Below are 26,786 nucleotides of genomic sequence, written 5' to 3'. Positions count from 1 at the left end.
CGTTTTTTTTTTACAGGATTTTTTTTACAGTGTAGTTCTAAGGTGCCATTTTAGAGCTGAAATAACTAAATGCCAGTGATGAAAATAACATTGCAGCTGACTGCAATGGTGCAAAAAACTAAATTCCAGCATTGAGAAAAAATTATAAATAATTTATTTATATTAGTTAATTGTGCCAAACAAAAACAATTTATCACACATGAATCAAACTTGAACTCCTGCAATAACAGCCTAAAGGTATAATGAGTTTACTAAGGTATACAATTTACTTTTATTTTTTTATTTATTAATTTTAGTGTGAATTTTTCAAGCTTGAGATTTTGTTCATATAGAGAGCATTTATGACACTGCATTGCAGTGTGCTGAGACACAGCTTATGAGTTACGACACAACTTGTGCATTCTTATGTACAATTTTTGACTCTGACTAAAACTTAATTTAGTTCTCTTGCAAAAAAGGCATGTCTGTGTATTTGTATGTTGACAGTTTTTCAGCATGTATAATATAAATAAATACATAAATAAAAAACTCTATCATTGACAAGATCAGGGAAAAAAAAGAAAAAAAAAACAGTATGAGGGAGTAAGCAATTAAACAAAACACAACTAATAAAAAGAAAAAAAAATATTAGACAGGTGTTGGAGGATTTACAACTGTTAGAAAAATATTTATAGATTTACAAAGACTATATTGTAAACTATGGTAGAAGTGTCCAAATTTTTAAATACTTTTTATCCTTCATGTGGCGATGTTTTGTTGGCAGCAGTGGGAATTACAATTGGAGAGACCAAACCACAATCATGGTCAGGTACATTCAAAATGATTCATGCAAGTGAAACAGTTAAGGCCTGCTTTCCACATTGCCATTAACACAACAACAAACATTTTATTTTTTTATTTACATGTATAATTTAGACATGTGCCGGTGATACAATATGTAAGAAAAAAATTCACGAAGGGTCGTTGAACTGTTGAAAATTATTTTTTAAAAAATTCAAAGGATCAGAGGCAATTATTCCAAATATACCATGGTTACAAACCCTCAAGACATTGTTCAGATGTTTGATTTGGCGCAAAGTTATGAGGGGCAAACATTATGGGGAATGACAAGCGCAACAGATAATTATCCTCTTCTAAAACGTGAGACCAAGATCACAAAATTGAAAGTTAACACGTGCTCTCGTCACCAGTTGTGTACGAGTCTGTATGCTGGTTCTTCCTTTCCACTAGCATTCTCAATACAATGTACATACTGTACGAGTAACACTAAACAGTTGAATTCAAAGCAAGCAAATAGCAAAGCCATACTACAAAAATTTAAAGTGGGAAAGAGATATATCATTAAAACAGCAATACTGCTCTTTGTCTTTCATGTGTGTACAGTGTAGGCAGGAATGTGAATGTTTTTGTTGAATAAGAATATCTTTAAAATTTAACTGTGACAGGCTCTTTTGAAAACTGCACGCACAGATGAAGTCATCATTCATAAGGACAGCTTTGGGAACTTTTTGCTTCTGAAAGACTAACAGGAGGGAAGAGCGCAAAACGGGGAAATGTATGAGCGAGCGATATCAAATATTGAAGAGGAGCACATTAGTTGAGTGCGAGGAGAGTGTACAGTAAAGCACTGGCATTCATACAACTGCGGTGCTTACTGTGCATTTTACACTCTGCACATGTCCACCATGAATCCAATGAATCCAATTAGAGTTATTTTAAAAATTATCCTGGCTCTTCCAAGCTTGATCATGGCAGTGGGTGGGTGTTTCTGTTCAACAGTCCAAAAGAAGTCCGGGGAATAAAGGCCTCCTTTAGCGAATTGATGCGCTTGTAAGAAAAATATCCATATTTAAAATGTAATAATGGCTTTTGTCTAGCTTGCGCTAACTGTGTTACGCGGAAGCTGTTCCAGGCGGATGACGTAGGACTAGTGCTGGGTTCGAGTCAGAGTCGAGTCCGAGTCTTTAACCAATTGAGTCCGAGATGAGTCTGAGTCCAAAATGGGCCGAGTTACACTCAAGTCCGAGTCCTAAAGGGCCGAGTCAGAGTCCAGGGTAACACTACTGTTTGTCAGTATCTTAATGTTGTTTTAGCCCAGGGGTGCCCAAACTCGGTCCTGGAGGGAGGTGTTCTACAGATTTCTGCTCCAGTCCCAATTACACACACCTGAACCAGCTAATCAAGCTCTTAGGCATACTAGAAACCCCCTGACAGGTGTGTTGAGGCAAGTTGGAGCTAAACCAAGAACCAGGACCGAGTTTCGGCACCCCTGTTTTAACTTTTACAACTAGAAAAACGCAATGTCAGTTGAAATTTAAGAAAAGCAAACCTCTATTGGATCTTGCCATTTTAATTTTTGTTATCACACTATCTCAAAATAAGTGCCCTACTTTGCTTAGCAAACTTAAAGTCATGTAAAGAAGTTATGGCTGACATATTGTGTATTGTGTGTCATGTGTATACATGTGTATTGTGACATATTTCAGAGTGAAACAGGTTTTACAATGTGAAAAAATTATACGGCAGGACTTGAATTTATTCATCGTCATAGTCAGTGTTGGGGAGTAATTAGTTACAATTAACGGAATTATGTAATTTAATTACAAAATAAATGTAACTGTAATTAGTTACAGTTACTGAAAAAAAAATGTGCAATTAAATTAGTTACTTTTGAAAATGTTAATGATTACAAAGGGGGTAACATCTGAATTTTTTTCCGCATAAAAACCTAGGGATAAACCACATACTGCATAAGCTTCAAAAGCCCTACGTATACTTTCACAGTCACAGCCAACTCACACCTGTTTTATTTTGAATGTACTTATAGTTACATTAATTTCAATAAATTAGATTATGTAAGGATTAATATTGACGACGGACCACTGAATTATTAGAAAACCATGCACACCCAAGGTGGTTTTGGACCCATAAAAACTATTGCCACAAAGATGTTAGAAAAATTATTTTTCTTTGAAGCTAATAACTGCCACCATGTTTAAAAAAATAATAATTTCAATACAGCAAAAACTAATAAACTAATATAAGTAAAACATTCTCTTTACTGAAGGCAAGTAAACACCCCAAGTATTACTTACAAGCAAAAGGATAAATAAATAAATATATTAATCAAAAATACAAATGAGAAATATTTATACAAGCAGAATCTTTTTTTTTTAAATAGAATCTTTAGTTTTGTTTTTTTTAATCTATCTTTCAGGTCTATCTGAAGGCTTACTACAGAAATAGCCTACTACAGACATTTTATGAAGTAAAAAAAATGTAAAAATAAAACACTGCAAAATCTTTACTGTATACATTAAAGATGATTCTTATTAAAGTTAATAAGTGATTCAGTCAAGAACAGTGAGTGATTTTCTCTTTTTCTATTGTTGTTTGATTAACATTTATAACGCGGTCTGCGGCTGCAGGTTTACGCTGCTGACGCTTTAGGATCTGACGCACAGATCAAATTTTTTGACGCATCAGTATTTCTACCAACTGTTCAGATTTACTTATTACCGACTGCATTTACATTAATAGTATCCAAGACGAGCATGTGTATAACAATAACAGAAGCTATTAGAAGGGAAAAAGAGCTCGGCATTCGCACACTGACTGAGAGGAACGTTCTGTGAGCGTGCTTTGAGTGCGCACATAAACCCATCGGCTTTCCAGTAGCCTACTGGACAAGACTTAAAAACACATGCAAATACTGAATATCACTTTCGTGGTAATGCATCGAGTCAGTGACATTTCCATCAACTGTCCCTGGACTCGGTTAGACTCTGAATATTTTCTGAGTCCGAAATGCTCGAGTCCGAGTCAAGTCCGAGTAAAAATGCATCCAAGTCCGTGACAAGTCCGAGTATGCTAAATATTGTACTCGAGACCGGACTCGAGTCCGAGTACGAGTACCCCAACTCTATGTAGGACATATGCATTGCACACGCGCCGGTGAAAAGTGACGAATGCAGAAGCACAGAGGAGAGAGCAAAACAAAACAACAATTACAATTACAAAACAAGGATTCGTAAAGCAAAATGTCAGAGGATTACAAAATTAACCAAAGTAAGAAAACTTCCATTCCTGTACAAAAGTTGGTTTTTACGAGATCACAAGCATGTGCTACGCATACTTCCTACGTCATCCGCCCGGAACGGTTTGCACATATGGCAGTTAGCACAAGCTAGATTAAAGTGTTTATTACATTTTAAATATGTAGATATTATTATCACTTCTTATTATGGATGGATGCGCTTTATTGGACATCTTTTGGACTGTTGAACAGAAATATCCGCCCACTGCCATTATAAGCTTGGAAGAGCCAGGTCAATTTTTAATATAACTCTGAGTTGATGCCTCAGAAAGAAGAAAGTCATATATACCTAGGTTGCTTTGAGGGTGAGTAAATCATGGGCTAAATTTTAATTTTGGGGTAAACTAACCCTTTAAATCTGGTGTAGGTAATTTTTACCAATGTTTTGGGGTTGTAACTAACTAAAAAGATAACAATTTGGTGTGACAAACCCAAACATCTGTCAAATTAGTGGAAAGTCAAACTTGTTGACCACAGGAAACCAGATGATTCTTCTGACGCCTCTGGCTTGCTTAGTTAAGGACACTTCATTTCCAGCGATATATCGTCAACTTGATGCATTGAATGCAGATACTATTTGAACTGAACTGAGCTGGACAAATGATTAGATGATTTCCTGGTTTTGTGAGTCCCTCCCTCAGAAATACGCAATGGGCTCAGATTGGTTAGCTGGCCCAGTGTGTTATGATTCCCTAAACTGCCTATAGTGCTCGTTCAGAAACGTCACACCCCTCACATGCAATCTGGTTGTACTGTAAACAATGGCGTCATTAATATTGCTTATCAATTTGAGCCTGAATGAGACCCAGAGAATATTAGTGAGAAGGATCGCGCAGAACCTCTGCAACCACGGCTCTTACAGGACATTTCAGAATGGTATGTGTTTTTGTTTGTTGTTGTCTCATACTTTTAGATATGCTGTGATTTGTAAATGCTACAGCAGAATACACGATTGCGTTGTAGCAGTTTTGTAAAGTAATTGTTTATTTTGTCACATTAAGAAGTGTTTGCCAGCAAGTATTGCTCACTATCACAGCACCTGCATGTGCGTCCATGTTTAACGCTTCCCATAGCTATGTAAAAAATGTGTCTGTCTGTACACATAAATTGTATAATATGAGGGCACAATTACGGGTCCCCCTTGGCAGAAATTGCAAACCCGGGGCACCTAGACCGGACCAAAAGGGCAGTTTAGTTGGAGCTCAAAGGGGCATATGGGCTTGAGCGGGGTGTATATGTGTGTGTGTGTGTGTGTGTGTGTGTGTGTGTGTGTGTGTGTGTGTGTGTGTGTGTGTGTGAGAGAGAGAGAGAGAGAGAGAGAGAGAGAGAGAGAGAGAGAGAGATGCAGAGCCGAGCGTGTGTGTACTTTGCAGATATTATGCTCAAACAGCAACATTACACACTAACTAAAGTGAAATCACATTCAACCACCCCTTTAATAAATACATAAACTCACTGTCAGATGAAGCTGATTCTTGGATATGTTAGGTTTGTGTTATATACATATGTGTGTCAAATAGCTTACAGATGCAGAAAAGTGCCTATGTGCTTTGATGCTAAAAATGTTTTGATGCTAAAAATATGTTCTTAATATTGATCAGTATCACAGAACAATACAAAATTACTTGTCAAATAAATAAACATGAAACATTAATTTGAGTAATTATTTTGTTTGCTTACTTCTAGAGATTGCAGGATAATACATAACAGTGAAAAATTACTTGAAATAATCCTGAAGAAGGTGTGCCCCCTAAAAGCATAAGTGGCCCCTGCCGGACCCCCAGCTACTGTGGTTTAGAATCACCACTACCAGGAACTGTTTTCATCTGAAGACAAAACATTTGTTTTCCTTTTTTTTTTTTTTTTAATGAATCCACCATTAATTCCAGGGCTTTCAAGGACACTAAAAACACTACTTGTTTTTAAGGACTAAAATCAGAGATCTCACTTATGAAACAATGTCGTTATTATGTTTCAAATTCTAATAAATAAAGTAATAAAACAAAATGGTACAAATAAAATGCAGCACATCCAAAGCATTTGATGACTGCGGCAACTTTAACATTTGAAAGGATACAATGGCAGTGTTTCCCAACCAGTGTGTTGTGGCAGGTTGTAGGGTGTGCCGTAGGAAAATGATCAAATTACATCTCTATTTTATTTAGTTGTTATTATTTTAAATCAGTGCTATTGGTCATTATGTCATGTCTGTTTGTAATTTTTACGAATATTTAACCAATGAAAAGCATTCAAAAGCTTGTGAATAAACCTCGTAATGCCATTGGATCCTTAGATTGTCAGTCAAACCTTATAACGCCAACCTGCCTCCATTCAGAATGAAGTTCTGTGACACTCTATGTCTTCGCAATGCAAGGGTTAATAAAGAACAGATGTATGAATAAGTACAGTGTTTTCTTTACTCAAGAAACACTGTCTATAAAGGCTAATGTTTCTGTGTGTTTGAAGAGCAGAGAAAAGCATTTGCCATCAAGTTGTAGCCAATATACTTTTGTATGTTTTAAATATCCTGTGTACAGCGGTTCATCTTTTATAGCCAAATGTATTAAACAGCAAGAAAAACTGAGCGATCATATAGCTACAATAAACTTTATAACCTGTAAACTGCCTCAGATGCGGCCATTATAATTATGGACAAACACATACCTCCGTCATTCGCTTGTCATTCAGAAAATGTTAAGTGCATGTGTCTGATCATAAATTACCAACTCTGACAACGCATTAATTATTAATGGGGCTTCTCGAAGCTGTGTGGGCTTCCACACATATGTACAAATCAATCTCCCATATGAGAAGACTTTGACAGCGGGAAGTGCGTGGTGTCAAATTTAAAGGTAAATGACACAACAAAATACTTTCAGGGTTTACTCATACATCATTACATAAATAATAAACAGTTACTTTTGCCGAAATTCATAAGACATGGAACAGTTTTCATAGTATATGGAATGTTTATGTTACTGAGGGTGGTTACTAAGAATGTTGCGAAGTAATACACAGATCAGATCAGCATCAATGGACAGGACTATCTAATATTGCAAAAAAAAACATTTAAATATCACTTTTTTTTTTTTCTTTTCATTTTAATTTCAACAGTTTTTAAAAGATCTTCTTTTGAACATCCCATGGTGTAAAATACTGTGTACCAGCTGGAATCCAACACAATGTATTTGCCAAACACTATTTTCAAATAAAAATCTAATGAGTTCAGACGTCCAGTCATACATGCAGTGAAGTAATTCAATTTTGGAGTAATTGAAAATATAAAGTAATTAAATTTTCACAAGAGGCAAAACGGTTATACAAGTGGGCAGACATGGGACTGCTACAAATGGAGATTGCTGATCTTCAAGCAAATGTGGCATTTAAAAAAAAAAAAAAAAAAAAAAAAAAAAAAAAAAAAAAGGTGTGGAGGTTGTGACCCTGCCACCTTCTGGATGCATTACATCCCAGTTTGAGGATTCAAGATTCAAAGTGAGCCAGAGCCCATTTCTTCCTTTGAAGTTCTCAATCAGACAATGTATGCAAATGAACATGAATGTAATGTTTTTATTTTTGTTTGTTCATATGTTTGTTTCTTTCATTTGGTTCATTTACCTCCTTGTAAACATGTAAAATAAATAAATAAATAAATAAATACATTTTAAAAAAGTCACCTTGCATGTCAGTCAGTCATCAAAGTGGGTGGTTCTTGGTTACCATAACTTTGTTTAGACAGTCATAAGTCTACCTTATCGCAACTAAGCTAACCCTAATCTGTCCCTCTGAGTAAGCCTGAATGGCTTTCATCCAAGGGTTGTGCTACAAATAATCATTACTCTATGCGTCACTTTAACGGATTTAGTTGTAAAGTTTCCATCACGCTGTATTTGTATCCAGCGTATTTTTTTCCCTACAATTACTCAGATGTATGCTTTTCTATTTCCATAGATAGTTTTCATGCAGATTTGATGCACCCAATATCACTTTCAAAACACTTTCAATAATGACGGTAAAAATAAGTAAAAATACAGTCCATACTATAATTCACATCTTCACAATCTTCTAAATTGTTTCACCAGTGGGTATTTTACCTCAGAAGACATAAAATAATCTTGTTATTCATTGTCTAAAAATCTTGACACATAGCTCTCAATGAAGAATTAAAGAGAAAAGATGTGATGTGAATTATGTTAATGAATCTTTCTGATGCGTCTGATCTTATCTGGTTTTGGGATTTTATTTCGATTCTACAGGGTGCACACATGTTCACCTGTAAATAAATAAGACAGTAATCACACCCTCTCAACTCATGAATATGATCATTCTTTCTCCCAGCTTTACTACTGCCAAAGACTAAAATCTGCTGCAGAAAACCCTGCCTCACACACACAACCGCATCTGACCCACAGAGCCAAGGTTCCTACCACCTCTCTGACACCTTAAAGCTCTGCAACGTGCCGAGAGCATTTACAAGAGGCAAAAGAGAATAAAACGTACCCATCTCTTGGAGTAACTGGCCTCTGCTTCATGAAGCAGATGTACTAAACAGCTGCAAACCTGAGCTACTTCTGCAGCCAACTGCCAAAACCTGAGCTCAGAGGCTGTACTGGACTGATCAACATATTTGCAAGTGATTCAGAACAACACTTTGTTTCAGAAGTGAGTTTGGATCAACTCTCATATGAGGTTTTATAGTTAAGAAACAAAAGTCTATAAAAGTAGACACAGCCATCTGGACATGAAACAGGGATTAAATGTTCTATACTGGCTGTAAAGGCACAGATCTTTACACAGCAAAGGTACGGCTGCTCTGAGGTAGCTTTGTGTCTGTTGTACTACAAAAGTACTAAAATTATGGTGAAATATGCAGCTTTCACCCACCTCAGCATCTAGTATCAGTGGTTTATTGTAACGAAATGAGAAGCATGGCTGCAAGTGCTGACTGTCTGAATGTCTGACCCAAGTTTGATTGGTTATAGCTTTAAAGCTCTAGGAGAAGATACTGACTAAATTGTCGTTCAGAAGAAGAATACAGTAGATGAGTAAGTTGGCTTTCTCAGGCCAACTTAATTATTTTCTTAAATAAAAAGTAATTTTCTAAGACTTTTTAAATTTAACTCAATTTTAATGACACTGAATTAAAAAAAAAAAAAAAACACACACACAATAAACCAAGCAACAATACACCAATAAAACATGGCCAAAAAAAAAACAAAAATAAAATATATATATATATATATATATATATATATATATATATATATATATATATATAAATAGAAAATATACACAGAAAATATATAGATATTAAATATATTATTTTTATTCAGTTCTATGTAAAATACTCAGATATAATCTTTTCTGACTAATTATAATCCTACAAAGCTTTTATTATTAGAGCATGAGAGCAGGGCATACACTGAAAAAAAACAAAAAAAACAATAAGATTTACTTAATGTTGTTTTTTTTTTTGCAAGTTTTTGCAAACATTTGCACAATTTTAAGTAAAATATAAGAATTTAATTAAGTAAAATTAGCAAATGAAATAAGTCAATTTAACGTGGCCAGTTAGAGTTTGATGAGTAACTTCTACTTAATTATTTTCAGTTAAATCTGCAATACTGAAGTACATTTGACTCAGTCAAAGTTTATAAAATTTACTTTAACAATGTAGTACTGGAAAAAAGCATGCTATTAAAGGAGAAGTCCATTTCCAGAACAAAAATTGACAGATAATGTACTCACCCCTTGTCATCCAAGATGTTCATGTCTTTCTTTCTTCAGCCATAAAGAAACCATGTTTTTTGAGGGAAACATTTCAGGATTTTTCTCCATATAATGGACTGGTATGGTGCAGTTGTAAATGATCCCAGACGAGGAAGAAGGGTCTTATCAAGCGAAACGATCGGTTATTTTCATAAAAATAACACAATTTATATACTTTTTAATCAAAGTCAAACGCTCGTCAAACACTCGTCACTCTGCCTGAACTGTTTTTTTTCTGGTTCATGGTAGTTGGGGTATGTCGAAAAATTCAGATCTCATGTTCTCCCTGAACATCAAAATCATCTTATATCGCTGTTTTACCTTTTTTGTTTAGGGTATTTGATCTTCTCTGCATGTTCACTTTGCATAGACTTGGTCGGTACCTCTGCAGTGATGTAGGATGATTTTGAAATGATTTTTGAAGTTGAGGGAGAAAATACGATTGGAGTTTTTCAACATACCCTAACTGTCTTGAGGCAGGATAGTTCAGGGAGAGCAAGACAAGATGAGTGTTTTTATGAAAATAATAAGTATTCAATGAAAATTCAAAATGGGGGAGCATACAGGTCCATTATATGGAGAAAAATCCTGAAATGTTGAACTCAAAAAACATAATTTCTTTACGGCTGAAGAAAAAAAAGACATGAACATCTTAGATGACAAGGGGGGGTGTGTACATTATCTGTAAATTTTTGTTCTGGAAGTGGACTTCTCCTTTAAAGCCTGTGGTTCACTTATAGACATGTAAGCAAGCAAGTAGACAGCCTGTTATGCTTTTAAGATAATATGTCCACTCAATAAAATTATTACCCAAATGACCACAGGGTGTGGTCTACACCAACGCTTTGCATGAGCAGAACGCACATCCACAGAGTGGAATATTGAGCGGAGCGTCACACCACGCAGTGACAGATTAAGAGGGAGAAATCTGCGCACTGAGCACTGCAGCGTGGCATATATTTTCCGTTTTTCTCTATTGCTATTTTCGGCTGAAATTTCAGTGCATCCCTAATATATACATATACAGAACAGTGTTTGTGATACACAAGGTAATAGCAGGGAGTACCAGTCTTACCCTGGGCTGCCAGTTCTCATACTGTTTCTGTAGATTGGCCCCTATTGTCTCCAAGGCTTTCTGTGGACTCATGGACAGAGGGTCTAGAATATAGAGAAAGATAGAGAAAATGCACATTATTACACTACTGTATTATTACATAGTATTATAGAGTATACTATATAGTAATACAGTATTATTTTACAGAGAATGCCAGTTGATATACATTTTATTTAAAGAACCTTCCAGAAGTACAAAAGGCATCCTAGCATAAAACCTAACAGAAAAACAAACACAAAATCAATTTTGTATGGATTTTTTAACATATTCCTGCACTGCATATACATCATAACTACTGAAACACAAAACAGTGATGATCATGTTTCCTCTAAGCCAAGGGTTCATTTAATTGGTTTACAGCTGAAATCATAAAGGAAAGACAATGCTTATTAAATTAAACTGACTTGAATAGAAATCAATGCCACTGCTTGCTTCAGATTTTTCAGACATATGATTTCAGAAATATGTACAAAGTATGCCCTTCCTTGGTTATAATTACACAATATCATGTACATTAAAACAATCTTTGTTCCACCTTACTATACCACATAACTGCAACAGATATTTATGGAATAAAGAATAACACAAATCTTACATTTCAATTTCAGATAATCTCTTAACATGTAAATAAAGGAAGTTACAACATTTCTGGATGGATTAGTAGACAGATGAAAGAACTCACCTATCCAGCACTCTAGTCTGGCGCAGGGTGAAGTCTTGACTACATCAGGAGGGTCCACGCCAACATTGAGACATAAAACTAAAGCCACACTCACTGTTTTCATCTAGAGGAACAAATAGGGAAAAAAGAAAACTCTAAGAGAATTCAAATGACTCTAAAATTATTCATAACCTTTATAAAAGCAGAAAAAGAACCACAATAGAGCAATGGACGAACTTGGATATTAACAGGCCTCCAGTAAAAGCACTGTGTTCTTTTGCATGCAAGCAACTCATGATCCAGGATATTCAGCATCTCAGAGTAGCTCGGTTCACAGTAAATGCTGTGCACTCCGCCTCTTTTTGTGCTGTGAGTTTACCATGCATTCGGGAATGCGACATGCACCAAGTTCACTTTTGCACATTCATACAATTCTAACATTTTTTAAACGGAACTACAGCATTTTATTAGATTTGTGACAAAAAATCTTCGTAAACTTGAGAAACAAATGTTTTTCTGCAGTTTTATTCAAAATAAAAGCTCTACAGTTTAAAGCTTGTGAGGAAATTAATATGCAAGTATAGTTGCAATTTTACTATTGTTAAGTGTAATATACATATTTTCTTATTATAAATAAATATTATTCATTGCTTTTACTTAACAGGGCATTTGTATTACATATTTCCTAATTGTATGTAAATGCAATATTATATTTCTGTCTTTAGTCTTCTGTCACAAACAACAACGCAATTACCATGTTCAAGACCCAGAAAGGTACAGCGGAAACTGACACAGAAGAGAAGAAATAATTGAATAAAGTTGCTATTTTTGGTTTCTTCGCACAAAGAAAGTATTCTCGTAGCTTCATAAAATTAAGGTTAAATCACTGATGTCCTTACTCTCGGATTACATCAAAAATATCTTAATTTGTGTTTTGAAGAAGAATGAAGGTCACATGGGTTTGGAACAGCATGAGGTTGAACTGAACTGAACTGAACCGAACTGTCCCTTTAAAAACAGAACAATACCTAAACGACAGTAATTCATGTCTCTGTGTGACAGGTGTGAACTTGATTCATGTGTTCACAAATAATATGAACATCATCTCAGAGCACAGCTGACTCACAGGAAAGAGTCTTCACAATGGTGCAAGAAAAAAAGAAAGAGAAAGATTGATGGTCCATTAATAAAAAAAACAGAGGGTGCATAAACCCTCAATGTGAAGGATGAACTCAACACCCTAACAAGGTAAAAAGTAAGGGAGATGAAATCATTTCATCATGACCATAAGAAAAGATGGGAGGGGCACATGACTGACAACTGCTGTCAAGGTGCTGCTGATCAGCATTCTACTCTTTGTAGCACAGAGCAAGTCGAGTCAGCTACAGTTAGAATTAGATCAAGCATAAATATAAACCACACAGCATAAAAATTCCAGGACAACCAAAGTGAGGTGAAATATCAGGTTTTACTGTGTGTCATTATATTTCTTGTCACTGAGTAATACATTACCACAACGAAATACATTGAACTCTATTCACTCTGGACCTACATACATTTAAATACATTCTGCTGTGCAGATTCAAACACACAAAACTGTTTATTTAGTTGCACATATTATGACACATTGAGCTGTGGTGCTCAAATAGGTACAGATATGAGAGTTCTAATCTGGATCTAAGGCTGGGCGATAATTCAATAACAATAATTATTGTGATATAATTTTCCTCTATAAAACGATATGAAGAGATCGACATATGTTCGATATAATTTGTATGTGCCAAAAGCGGAACAAAACAGCTCAACTCATTTGAATCGTGCCACATGGACTGTTAATCCGATCAGACAAAAGTTCAAACTGCCGCGCTGCACGAGCTTACTGGGAAAGATGCATTTGTATGTAATTGTTTCTGTTAAAGTCCCAAAAAAAAACACAAAAAATTATATATATATATGAAGAGTTTCGTTGCAAAACGAGATATATCCATTTTGAGAAATGTTGGTTATTTGACATTATTATTTAAGACATCAACAGTCAAGTTCATTCACAATTTTTGTACATTAAACTATTACTTGAGCTCGGTGAAGGCCAGGGACACAATATTTTTCAAATCCAGGATATTTTTTATTTAATTTTATGTCCATAAATAGTTCATAAGTCAAAAACCATGCCAAAATGCAACATATTTATCTTAACATTGTCAAACATCTTAAATTGGTTAAAAAAACAATACATCATAAATATATGGAATAGTATATACAAAGATTGATTATTAATAATAAGATTCTGAGTTAGTTTTGGCCAGAACATACACAACATAACATAACATAACTTTTTTTTTATTTTTTTATTTTTTTTTTTGCAAAACGCTATAAACGTAGCCTACGTGACTGACAGCTCGCCTACAGTATACACAATTAAATGGTAAACGTTTTTTAGTTAGCCTATTGAATCCTCTTTTTAAAAATATATGTTTTTTGTTTTGATATTATCGTTAAATCAATGCGCAAACTCGGAGCACTTCACCGGCATTGACTCTTCCCAGTGGATGCTGCGCTCGCGTGATCCTGACGTCTGTCCTAACCACCGCAGCATTTTGATTTTAGATTATTTCGCTGTCCAGCTCAGTCCTCTTTGCTCATCCGATATTTCCTATTTCTTGTTTGTATTTTCGCGCTCTTGTCGTCGTTGATTGGACCCGCAAACCGAAGCGTACAGTATCTGCGCGCTGCTGCCAATAGGTATCTAAAACGTCACCCGTAGTGTAGTGTTCATGTGAAATGTAGGACGGAGGGGACAAACGACCCAGAGCGTCTCTGACATGATTTGCATGATTGGCTCATGCTTCAGCGGCCAAACTGGCTGGTAAGTCTTTATCAATACCCGCCAAAATGATTTTTAACCCGCATTTGGCGGGTTGGCGGGTGTTAATTTCGAACCCTGGTTATATCGCACTTTGTAAAGAAACTGGTCTGGCGGATATCGCGTTTTGTGAAAAAATACATTTTATAGTAGGCCTAAAATGTACATTCTTAAATTGTATTAATGGCAGCAATTCACACATGGATTAAGGTACATCTGAACAGTGATTTCCAATAATAAAATCCAAATGTCAAAAAATGGCGTTTATCGCGTTTTGCAACCAAACTCTTCATATATATATATATATATATATATATATATATATATATATATATATATATATATATATGTATACACACACACACACACACACACACACATATATATATCTTGATGCGGCGCGAACGTGCCTGGAAAAAAACGAGCACATCGTACCGCATGCGTGTCACGACCACGCCGCTTCCATTTTGAGCTCAGCTGCCGCGTGCCTACATTTGAAATAACGGACTTGAGCATGCAAAAGACACAATATGTGAACGGCTCCATCATGTGAGCACTGAACAGCGCTGTGAGATCCAGTGTGAAACACTTGAATTCAGCAATGAACACAAAAGACTCTGTGATTCAAACTAGTTTAAAGCTGTGTGCAACGAGACAGTCAGAAGGCTTTTTAATCTACATATCGCCATCATTTACCATGGATTTACTGCAGCAACACTCACTGCACCATGGTATTGTGGCAGCGATGTGGGATATTCACACTGAATTTTATTACAGGAGTAATGGTATATAATAATAGTATGTATGTATTTGTGATTAAGCTATATCATGTGCATTTATACTGAATGTTTTTAGACTACCGTTTTTCATACAAATAGGCTACCTATAAAACCATGTAGTTATATTTTTACCATGGTATTGAGGTACCATTATGTGTAGTTTTAACTGTGTTTATCATGATTTAAAATGTATGCTTGCTACTATGGAAGACCAATGCTTAATTAGAAAAAAAAAAAAAAACTGGGTCAACAATTGTAACCACATATAACTGAGGTTGCTACAATTTTTACAGATGTTACTGACTGATAATGAACAAAAATGTACCTCTGCAATCCTCTGCTACTATCATATGTGCATTTCTAAGAGACAAAAAAAAGTGGACACTTTGGAGCAAAAATCTGACTTTAAACTTGAAAGAAAGAAAGATTTGACATTTATTGTGATAATTATCGATATCGACTGATATGAAAAAAATTATCGTGATCTGGATCTGGAGTGTTAATTTACACCAGGGGTCCCCAACCCTGTTCCTGGAGATCGACGTTCCTGCAGAGTTTAGTTCCAACCCTAATCAAACATCCTTCAAATATCAAGTGCTCCTTCAGATCCTAATTAGCTGGTTCAGGTGTGTTTGCTCAGGGTTGGAGCTGAACTCTGCAGGAAAGTCGATCTCCAGGACTAGGGTTGAGCACCCCTGATTTACACAGATTCTCATAATCAATCATCATTTAAATCAACAATCAATTAATCTTTCACCTTCACCAAATAATCCAACATTGATGTTATCATCATGTTACTTAATAAGTACTTGCTTAACCAACACAAAATAGGTACTGATTTTAAGCTTGGATTCATAGTGAACATTAGGAATATGGGCAACTCTTAACAAGTGATTGTAAATTTGCTGACATATTAGACATGCTCCATTTTCACAGCGTTAAAAAAAATAAAAATAAAAAAAAGTCAGCCTAATTTGAAACTGTCATCTGTAAAAGCATTGTACATAGATAAAGGCCTGAACTTGTCAAATTAAATAAGCATATTCGTTTCAGCGTGCACTCAGTGTGATTTCAAAAGCAACACATTTCAGCATCACATCGACTTCTAATTAACACAGACAGACAAAATTAATACTCTGCTACTCAACTAGAGATGTTTCATTTGTGACAAGTATGTCTGTACTGCGAAATGTTTAAAAAAAAAAAAAAAACTCACTTTTCAATGACGTAGTAGTCGCATTTAAAGGGGAATATCCAATCTGTCTACTTACACAGCAGGCACAAATGCACTTATCTGAATTATACCCAATTTATTTCCACATCCATGTGATTTTTTTTCCTGCTTACATGGTCATGGGCCATATCCAATCTGTGCCACATGGGAGGGAAAAAAAAACAAAAAAAACAAAATCAGAATTGGGTCACTTGAACCATGCAGTTTAAATGAAGACTTAGAACGCTGTCCCTTTAGGACTAATTGCATGGATGCAATATACTGATACACATCCGATTTTCACTGTTTATGTTTAACACATCTGTTTACATGAACACTTCACACAATGGGCATTTGACCTAATTGTGTGCATAATTGACCATTCAAGCGCAATAAAACATGAATGACTTTTTGTTTGTTTTGGCAAACGCATCCTGTCTGAGAGGGGGGCTTTCAGGGCACACTCTTCGGCTGTGTGTCAGTCACCGTGAGCAGCGGATTGAGTTCGTTTTCACTGCCTTTCAAATCAAAGATATTGTATGTTGTTCGAACTGCTATGAAAATGATAGGACTGAAAGACTATCCTAGTATTCAGATTTTGTATGAGCAATGTACATTGAGTAAGGCAAAAAGGATCCTTAGTAATCAATGTCATGTTCTTTACCCCTGTTATTAACTCTTACCCTCTGGAAAAAGGTATAGAATTTAGGTTTAAAAATTATTTTATATCAGTGTCAATCAGACTGTTGAATACTGATTAACGATGTTTATGCCTTTCTGTATTTGTGTGAGTGGTTGATGTGTATAGTATGTAGGTATATTGTAGGTATATACATAACATTTTTAAGTTTTAATGTATCAAGTTTTGTCGAAAAGCTGGCTATTGAGTCCACCACAAATTTCCCCTTCAGGGACAATAAATTTCATTTTCATTACTGCACTTAATAATTCTATTGTGCATCTTTATTTTCTTTATTTTCTCATTCATGCACGTTTCCTTTTAACTCAAAGGTGTATCTAACTTTGAAGTAGTTCTGTGTTACGCAGATATATTTGCATACCACATAATGCAAAGATAGACACTTCTATCTTCTATCTATTCTGCAGTACTGATACATACCGTCATACCGTGCAGCCCTAATATGAACCTAAAAAAAAAAAAAAAAAAAAAAAAAAAAAAAAAAAAAACTGCTTTCACAGTCTGTTAAACAGAAACAGAATATAATATACAGGCTGCATCAACATTTAATTCAGCCTGCAGAGGAAGATAACTGGCGTTGTTTGATATAGAGACATAATACCTGAAACAGAGTTTCCAAATTGTGGAAATATCTGTATTACTTACAGTATTTTTTCAACCTGGCAACCATTGTGCACGCTCTGTCTCCACTGTAGATAAGAGCACTGGCCGACGTGGCCGTCTAAAAAACACCAGTAAAATTCAGTGATTCTATTCACCGCAGAGTGCATATATCAATTCTGTGTTAATTTATGGGTCTTAGAATGATCGAGAGAGAGAGATTGTATATGTATGAGTTACCTCTGTCTTTGCTGCATTTTTACATTAGCAGTGAAGCAAAGGGTTTAAATGCTTCAAAAATAGTGGTTACCAACTTCTTGCTGAGAAAGATAACGTAACTCTCGAGTTGTGAAGCTATTCTATTAATGAAAAATTGCGAGGCAGCGCTAAGAAGCAATGAGCGCATTAGTTTACACTTTTTTTTTTTATTCAAATATAGAGAGTGTGTAAATACAGTGTGTGTGTGTGCGCAATTGTGTGATGATAACCTACCAACAATGTAAAGATAATTAGAATTAGAAATTTATTAGAATCAATACATTATTATTTATGGGTTTAAATACAAGGTGCAAACAATCAATATTATATTGGGGGTGTGCTCAATGTTCACATGAAACATACAGAACATCATTACCTATATGCAGATATCAACTGCCTGCTCTGCATTAATAAACAGCTGTTATATTAAATTCTGCTGAGCTGAAATTTAGTGCAGACCCGTATTGTGATACTTGATACATGATGTATCATGGCCTCTGTATCGGGATATGTATCGTATCGTAAACAGCCCTACAGTTAAATGCCAAAAACACTTTTATTGTAGGTTTTAAAGTAAATAAAAAAATAAATACATAAATAAGTATATGTTGTGAACAACTGTGATTAACTTTATTGGTCAAGTTCACTGTTTGATAAAAGATATACAATATAAGCTGTAGTACAGGTTGTCATTCAACGATGTGTTTCCATTCACACCACTGTTATCATTACACTGAAAGACACTATCACTGTATATATAACAATTTTAGTGTCTTATGCAATTTCATATAATTTTATCAGTGCCGGCCTGTAGGTTTGTGGGGCCTAGGCAAGATAATGAAAATGGGCCCCACTAGTGTAAGAAAACTGTCATAGAAATTTGACGAGTGAAGAGAATATAAAAATATGAGTGCAAGTGAGAGTAAACAGATACAAATTAAACACAAATAAATAAAAATTAAATGAAGTATACACAAAAACAAAATACAAACTATTCTGCTTGTTTTTAACGATTGATTGATGATCTCAAGGGGAAAAAACAAACAAACAAACAAACAGGGAACACTTATACACTAATAAATACGACTTTTACCTTAATAAATTCCTAATTTGCTGCTTATTAATAGTTAGTAGGGTAGTTGTTAAGTTTAGGTATTGGGTAGGATTAGGGATGTAGAATAAGGCATTAATATGTGCTTACTTAGTACTAATATATGGCTTATATTCTAGTAATGTGCATGCTAATAAGCAACTAGTTAAGAAACCGTAAAATAAAGTGTTACCAACAATTACTACTGCAATAAATATTATGCATATAGCAATACATCTTTTTTTACAGAAAGATATTGTTTGGATTCCATTTCTACCACAACTTCTCTTTAATCTCTTTATCATTCTTTCATTTCAAATAATTTAAAAATAGCATTAATGTGTAACTAGACTTTATTTCGAGAGACTATTCTGAGAGGCAATATTAAGTGATTTCCAAAATCTAAACAACAAAATCTGAACTGAAATGTTTTCAGACTTTATTTACCAAAAATTATAAAGAACACTGAGTTTGTTGTGCCTGTTTGTAGGGCTGCACAATTTGGGCAAAATGTTGTTTTGATCAATATGACTAATTCTGATTATTGTTACTGCTAAATAAAAACATTAAAACAAAACAATAATTATTGTTAATGATTGTCAATATATTTTACAGAAAACTGCAGCATGACCTGTTAGCATGCAGGAGGCCTAACTATAAATGTTTAGAAAGGTATAAGAATTTATTCAAAAAAATTGATTAAAAATTTGACCAAAAAAAAATCTTAATTTTTGTCAGAAAAGCTTAGGCGTTCACTGAGAGAGAGGAAAAAACTCCTCGATACTGTAGAAAAAAACGTAGAGGGAAGTATTATTATTCCTATTTTTACCCAAAATTAATTAATATATGTAAAACATGTAATATAATGTTTCGTTCATGCAGGAAATCCCTATATAGACAAAGGTATTCTGCGTAATAAAACTCATATAGAGACGTTTTAACCCATAAAACATGGAGACATCTGTACGATTGCGACTAAATGGTTCAGTGTTTCCCCTGGCATTATATTAGGGGGGCAGCCCATTCATAAAAACGGAATTTACTCTATAACACGGGATGCCGCAGAATTTGTCAATTTTTGATTTAATAAATCAAAAGTAGGTTTCTCACTTAATTCGAATCACGATATGGACTAGTGTCTGTGAATATTAAAACGCGACAAGACGGAATTTGAATCCTCCATGTTCCGCTTGGCTCTGTATGAATGAATGGCAGGAGACGCGGCTTTGGCTGCGTCCGAAAGCCTAGCCAGCTGACTTGCTGCCTCTCTGCCTTATCAGGGATTGACTTTGAAGGCTGTGAAGGCAACTCCAGGAACAGTTTCAGACAGACTTCAGAGGCAGCGTAACATGTATACACACAAAAACTAACCAGCAACCTGTCAGAATAAAAGTACGGTTTAACATGTAACAGAAATAAATTAGTCTTGTATTACTTTTGTACAGTATAATGTAGGTGTTTAAATATTCCTATTTCTGGCAAATTTAATTAAACAATTAAATGCAGAAATTATAATAATAACAGAAATAACAGAAAAACTCTGTTTGTTTGGCAACAAAAAAAAGGTTTACTTTTCATTTCATTAAAAATAAATAAATATTTCATGCCTGTATTTGATTATCAGAAAAATTAAAACACACAAGAATTTCTGAAAAAAAAAAAAATAAGAAAAAGATTGTAGGGCCCTATTGTTCGAAATGTTGAAATTGAGATTTTTCGACTTACTTTTTCACAGAAATAAATGTTTTTGTTATTACACAGAAAGTAATGTACCGAAAAAAGTACAGTATAGTACCGTACCGTACCGTTGGTAACCCCCCCACCCCCCTTAAGGCGGGGCCCTAGGCGACCACCTGTATCGCCTGTTGGACAGGCCAGCACTGAATTTTATTAATAATATTTGGCACTAATAATTGTGCTAAAATTTACAAACATTTTAATGCATTTTGTGTTTGTGTGTGGGTGTGTCTGTTGCACTTATTTACTCTTTATTTTTTATCTGCTTCCGCTTTACACAGGAATATTATAATTAAATGATACAGACTAATATTAAAAACAATGAAAACACCAATATTCTCTCCCTTTTTTGACAAAATGTCATTCAGAGTAACAAAGGGCTCTCAGTGTATATATTTATCTAAAATATGATACAACAATTATTCTGACCTGTTGCAACCCAGCATGTCAACTTCGGGGTCAACAAATGATGTCAGTCTTAGCAGGACTTGATCGACAATGGAAGACTATATTAGCAGATGTAACAGCTAGGGGTGCTCTGATTGATCGGCTACCGGTCTCTAAAAAGGCCGATCTCATAAACCGATCTAAAGCTGATGACACGCTGCCTGCGCTTTTCGGGACGGGTAAAACAGTTATAATGCTGAAGGTGAGGTACAATTCATATTTCTTCATTAAATAACTTATAAAGTAATTTGAAAGCCTTATGTGGGCTGTAATTTCACAAACAGCGCGAGTGAATGGCCGCGCACTCTCTCTCTTTCTCTCTCGAAAGGGTATGGCAAGCCAAAGGGGTCAGAATTACGCTATAGATAAATCATGTTTACATACAAAATGCTGTTTTTGATGTCGTTTAAAACAGTATTAGCGCCCTCAAATACGTGCACAAACGGTACAAAAAGCGTATTTAACGGCGTTTTAGTGTTTGTAAAAACGTGCTTTTAACGCTGTATGGCTTGCCACAGGATGCTGTCAAAAACACCATTCTGACTGCACAAAAGAGCGCGTTACTTACGGCATTTTCCTTGTAGTATAATGAGCCACGCCCGCTGATTTCCACAGCCAGTAATATTGAACTGTTCTCACCCAATCAGTGATGAACAGAACCAGAATAGACTAATTCACCACGGATCGTTTTAGCGGAAATGCCTGTGAACTGATAGGAAATAACTGCACTCAGACCAGAGAATATGACTCGTTTAAGATGATCAGATCAAACCAATTATTTTTCAATAATACCGGCTCTGGGCTGGGAATATTTCTTTATTTGAATGACTCAAGTTTGATTTACCTATGCATTTGTGCATGAGCAGCCTTGATATACCACTTTTCACCTCAACCTGTCTTTACTGTCCGTCCCATCATGCAGAATAAGAGTTCATCTGATGTACCGTTCTGCAAATTATAGTCACAATATCGTTTCTTCATACTGTTTGGCTGTTGCATATATTTCTTGCAAATATAAATCTTATATAAAGCGCAACACTGCGGCACCGGCGCGATCCCTTACATTGATAACAGAGGAAAGAAATATAAATGTCTGCTTTATCTTATGCTCTACAATAACAACAAAATGTTACAAATTTCAGCCACTGGATTAGCTCACACGGTGTACGCTATCAGGACACCATATTTAATGGCGCTAATACTGTTTTAAACGCCGTCAAAAATGGCGTTTTGTATGTAAACACGATTTATCTATAGCGTAATTCTGACCCCTTTGGCTTGCCATAAAAGTGCGTAAATGGCTTCCATTCGCAGCATCGTATCTGACAATAAGCAAGCAGCACAGCTGACACAGGAATTGTTACTTGCACAATAGAATCAGGGTAGCATCATCGCTAAAGTTTGTAAACTGCATTTCTTTTTAATTCTTTTCAGTGTTTAACCTTGTCGTACCAATTCTCTCCTGGAGACTGGGCGCTCATGCACAAGTCTCCCCTCCACCCCTCAAATTAAAAAAACTCTCTCCCTCAAAAAAACTAAAATCTAAAAAACATCATGCCCTGAATAAGTGTCTAAAAACCCTGATTGGAGTATCTCTATAAATAATTCTACATGATTAATAGGAGGCTTTAAAAAGATTGGTATCAGTGATTGGATCAGCAGATACAGCTTCCTGTGATCGGTGATCGGCCTCAAAAATCCTGATCGGAGCACCTCTAGTAACAGCATTTTTTGGAATTTAGTTTGGTGTCACTAGTGTTGCAGAAATTACGCCATATACCTTTACAGATAAATGTGAACTGGAAAAGGTGTCTTTCTCAATCCCCATATTTAAACTCTCAAACATGGAAATAAACTTCCTGTACGGATGAAGGTAATGAGCTCCTGTGGTTAGGAAAAGGTCAGTGAGTCATGGGTACACAGCAGGGACTCCACTGACCTGATCCACCACAGCGCAAACAGCAGAAACAGAAAGAGGCACGTGTTTTGGTCTATGTGCCACTTCATGTAGGTGAACCGCTCAAAAAAACTAATGGGAGAGAAGACGAATGAAAGAAACGTGAGGTCTTCTTAAAGCAACTCCCTCACAGAAATAAAGAAAGCCCTGCTTTTATTTCTCATGAGAAACAAAGATATTTTGATGTGATTTTGCTGTCCATACAATGGATGGCGATTTAAAACAATACTGTTTGGTTACTAACATTCTTCAGAATGTCTTTTGTGCAAAGTCTTGCACAAAAGAAGTGACCTCTTGAAGTGACCCATGAGAAATTTAGAAAACCATAAATGTATTTCTTGTGTGGAACATAAAAGAATATATATTGTGAAACTGGTGTTTTATTTTGAGAAATCAGTGTTTTAAAAACTACTAAACACTACACAACACTAAAAATCTCAAAAATCAAAATATTAAAAAAATAATAATTGCAGATGACCATAAAACTCTCTTTTTTAATTATGAATGCTTTTTAGCTTAGTTTCACAGTGTCTGATTTTCCTCAGTGCTTTTAAGCATGTAGATATTGATAAATGGATAAAGTTCCCCCTTTGAGGGAACACAAATAGAGATTCACCTTCCATTCAAAACTCTAGCCTGAGGACAAACTCACTTACATACAGGCAAATTCTCTAAATTCTAGCTGCAGATCATTTTCTTGCCGTATTAATGCTGATGCTTTCATTTTACTTAAACCTATCATGCTTCTGATTCTCAGACATCAGCTTTGCCAGCACACTGTAAGTACTCACAGAATTTTGCAGGATCACTAAAGCTTTGCCATTTATTTTCCATCAGGTAATCTTTTTTGTAAATAATATTTCACTAGATTTAAAGCCTCAAGGAAAAAATCTTAAAAATGGGGAAAAGCTAACGAGGCCTTGGGGGGTAAACAGAAATAGCTGAATGAAAATTGTAAAAACATTACAAGTATTATCAGTGTATGAGAGTTTTGGACAACTGATGGATCAGTGCCTAAGTTGAAGTGCCACACAAAATTTTACTCTATTTTATACATCCATTTTTATGCTTTGCAAACTGAAACATTTGCATCATATGCCATCATATTCCATTTTCCAAAGTGTGTTTTATGAATTGATGGAGTTACATTATGGCTGTTGAATTTCCAGATTGTTAAACTTTTTGCAAAGAAAGAAAAAAAAAAAAGCATGTGAAGTAAAAAAAAAAAAAAAAAAAAAACATTTCATGAAAAACATAATTCCATCCACTCCCCAAATTGACCACTAACACACACACACACACACACACACACATATTTATATTAGGCGTGTAATGGTAAATATATTCGTACTGAAAATTTTCGGTACGGGTCTTTCGGTTCGGTACGCATGTGTACCGAACAAGTACAGCTTTTTTATTTTTTTTTCCCAGGGAATTTTTTTCCCAGGAAAAAAAAAAATTGTGTTTTTACAGTCTTCGATGTGGCCTGACAGATCGCTGTATAAATGGCTCAGAGAGCCACTTCTGGGATGTTTCAGAAATGTGCTGGTATAAACACAATGAAAATTGCATGTTATTTTTTTATTTTGTACTGTCCTGAATAAGCTATTTCACATAACAGATGTCTATACTCCACAAGACAAAATAATAATTGAATTATAAAATAAAAACAACTCTATTCAAAAGTTTACATACCTCTGAATCTTAATACTGTGTGTTGTTTCCAGGATTATCCAATGTTTTTATGTTTTGTGATAGTTGTTCACGAGTCCTTTGTTTGTCCTGAGCAGTTCAGCTGCCTGCTGTTCTTCAGAAAAATCCTCCAGCTCCTGCAATTTTTTGGTTTTCCAGCAGCATCTGGATATTTGAACCCTTTCCAAAAGTGAATGTATGATTTCGAAATCCATCTTTTCACACCAAATACAATTAAGGGACTCATACAACTATTACAAAAGTTGGAAAACATTCACTGATGCTCAGAAAACAACACAGTGCATTAAGAACTTTTTGAATCAGATGATCAGGGTAAATTGTACTTATATTGTCTTCTGGGAGACATGTAAATATTTTTGTAGCTTCTGAAGTACAATACTAAATGGTAAAAAAAAATCTGTAAACAAAAAAACAAAAAATTATACATCATCATCCTGTTCAAAAGTTGACATCTCCTGGCTCTTAATGCATTGTGTTACCTTATTAAGCATCAGTAAATGTTTTCACCTTTTGTAATAGTTATGATTGAGTTCTTCAGTTGCTCTCAGTGTGAAAAGATGGATCTCAAAATCTGTCACTTTTGGAAAGTGTTCAAATATGCAGAAGATGCTGGAAAAAAAAACAAATAATGTGCAGGAGCTGGAGGATTTTTCTGAAGAACAGTGCTCAGTTTAACTGTTTAGAACAAACAAGGGACTCATGAACAACTATCATAAAAGATAAAAACAGTCATAGATCATCCAGAAAATGACATAGTATTAAGATTCAAGGGTATCTAAACTTTTAAACAGGGTCATTTATATAAATTCAGTTATTGTTTTGTCTTGTGGAGTGTATTATGTTAAATAGTTTATTCAGGATAGTACTAAATAAAAAATAACAGTTTTCATGATGCCTCTTATTTTGTTAAAATGATTAACATTTAGCATATTCAACAAGGGGTAGTTTAGCAGCAGGTTAGCTGTAGAAAAAATGTTACGTTGCTTGACAATGCAAACTGCAATACATATGTTATTTTAATATATTATCAAATTATAAATGCACAGGTTTGGGACAAATTGTTTTACAAGGGCAGTTCAACATTCAGAGAAGACGAATTGTGCTTCAGCTCCAACATCTAAAATGTGACACATTATTGACGAAAGACTTTTATAAGAATACAACCTATTTAGGGAAAACTTTCAAAGCAGTCTCATAAAAGAGTTGAACTTTTTCAAAAAACAAAAACAAATGTAAGCTGTCACCACACATAATTTTTTTTTTTTAAATTCTCCCTTTAAGGCAAAATATTCTAGATCAATGGTTAAATTTATAAAAAATAAAATAAAATAAAATAAAATAAATATAGTGCACAATATTACGTGGAGTTAAAAGGCCTTTTTTCATTGGGTTGACTGCCAATGGCTGGCATAATGGTCCATGTATTAACATTTTATCAAGGTGTGATATTCAATAATATAGACTAAGGTTAGGGCTAGACGATATGGCAAAAATTCATATCACGATATATTTCTTAATTTCGGTCGATACAATATAATTCCGATATCGATACGGACAATATTATAAAGCCTCAGGAAAAAACTGCCGAGGACACACACAATGGATGTCTGTACCTACAAATGTCTGCAAACTGAATTTGCAAAGTCTATAATACCTCCAGGCTCCTCCTATTAAAATTATATATTTTTTTTAAAAAATAAAAACAGTACAAAAAAATAAGGTTCACATTATATTTGTATTTAGCCTTTACAAACAAGAAATGTGAAATAAACTATCAAATAAATAAAACTAT

At 34.9% G+C, this 26,786-nt stretch overlaps 1 protein-coding gene across 5 annotated transcripts in view; it reads right to left on the bottom strand.

Annotated features, from left to right (window-relative positions):
* The window catches only part of rptor (regulatory associated protein of MTOR, complex 1), a 213,426-nt gene that overhangs the window by 164,786 nt on the left and 21,854 nt on the right, over positions 1-26,786 (bottom strand). For all 5 annotated transcript variants that reach the window (XM_051111869.1, XM_051111865.1, XM_051111867.1 and 2 more), the window contains exons 3-4: positions 11,659-11,761; positions 10,938-11,020 (exon numbers count right to left, since the gene is read on the bottom strand). In XM_051111869.1, the coding sequence (XP_050967826.1) occupies positions 10,938-11,020; positions 11,659-11,761 (186 nt within the window). The remainder of the gene's footprint in view (positions 1-10,937; positions 11,021-11,658; positions 11,762-26,786) is intronic.

The sequence above is a fragment of the Labeo rohita genome, chromosome 6 (assembly GCF_022985175.1).
Source record: "Labeo rohita strain BAU-BD-2019 chromosome 6, IGBB_LRoh.1.0, whole genome shotgun sequence".
NCBI lineage: Eukaryota > Metazoa > Chordata > Actinopteri > Cypriniformes > Cyprinidae > Labeo > Labeo rohita.
This window is presented reverse-complemented; position numbering and strand designations above follow the sequence as displayed.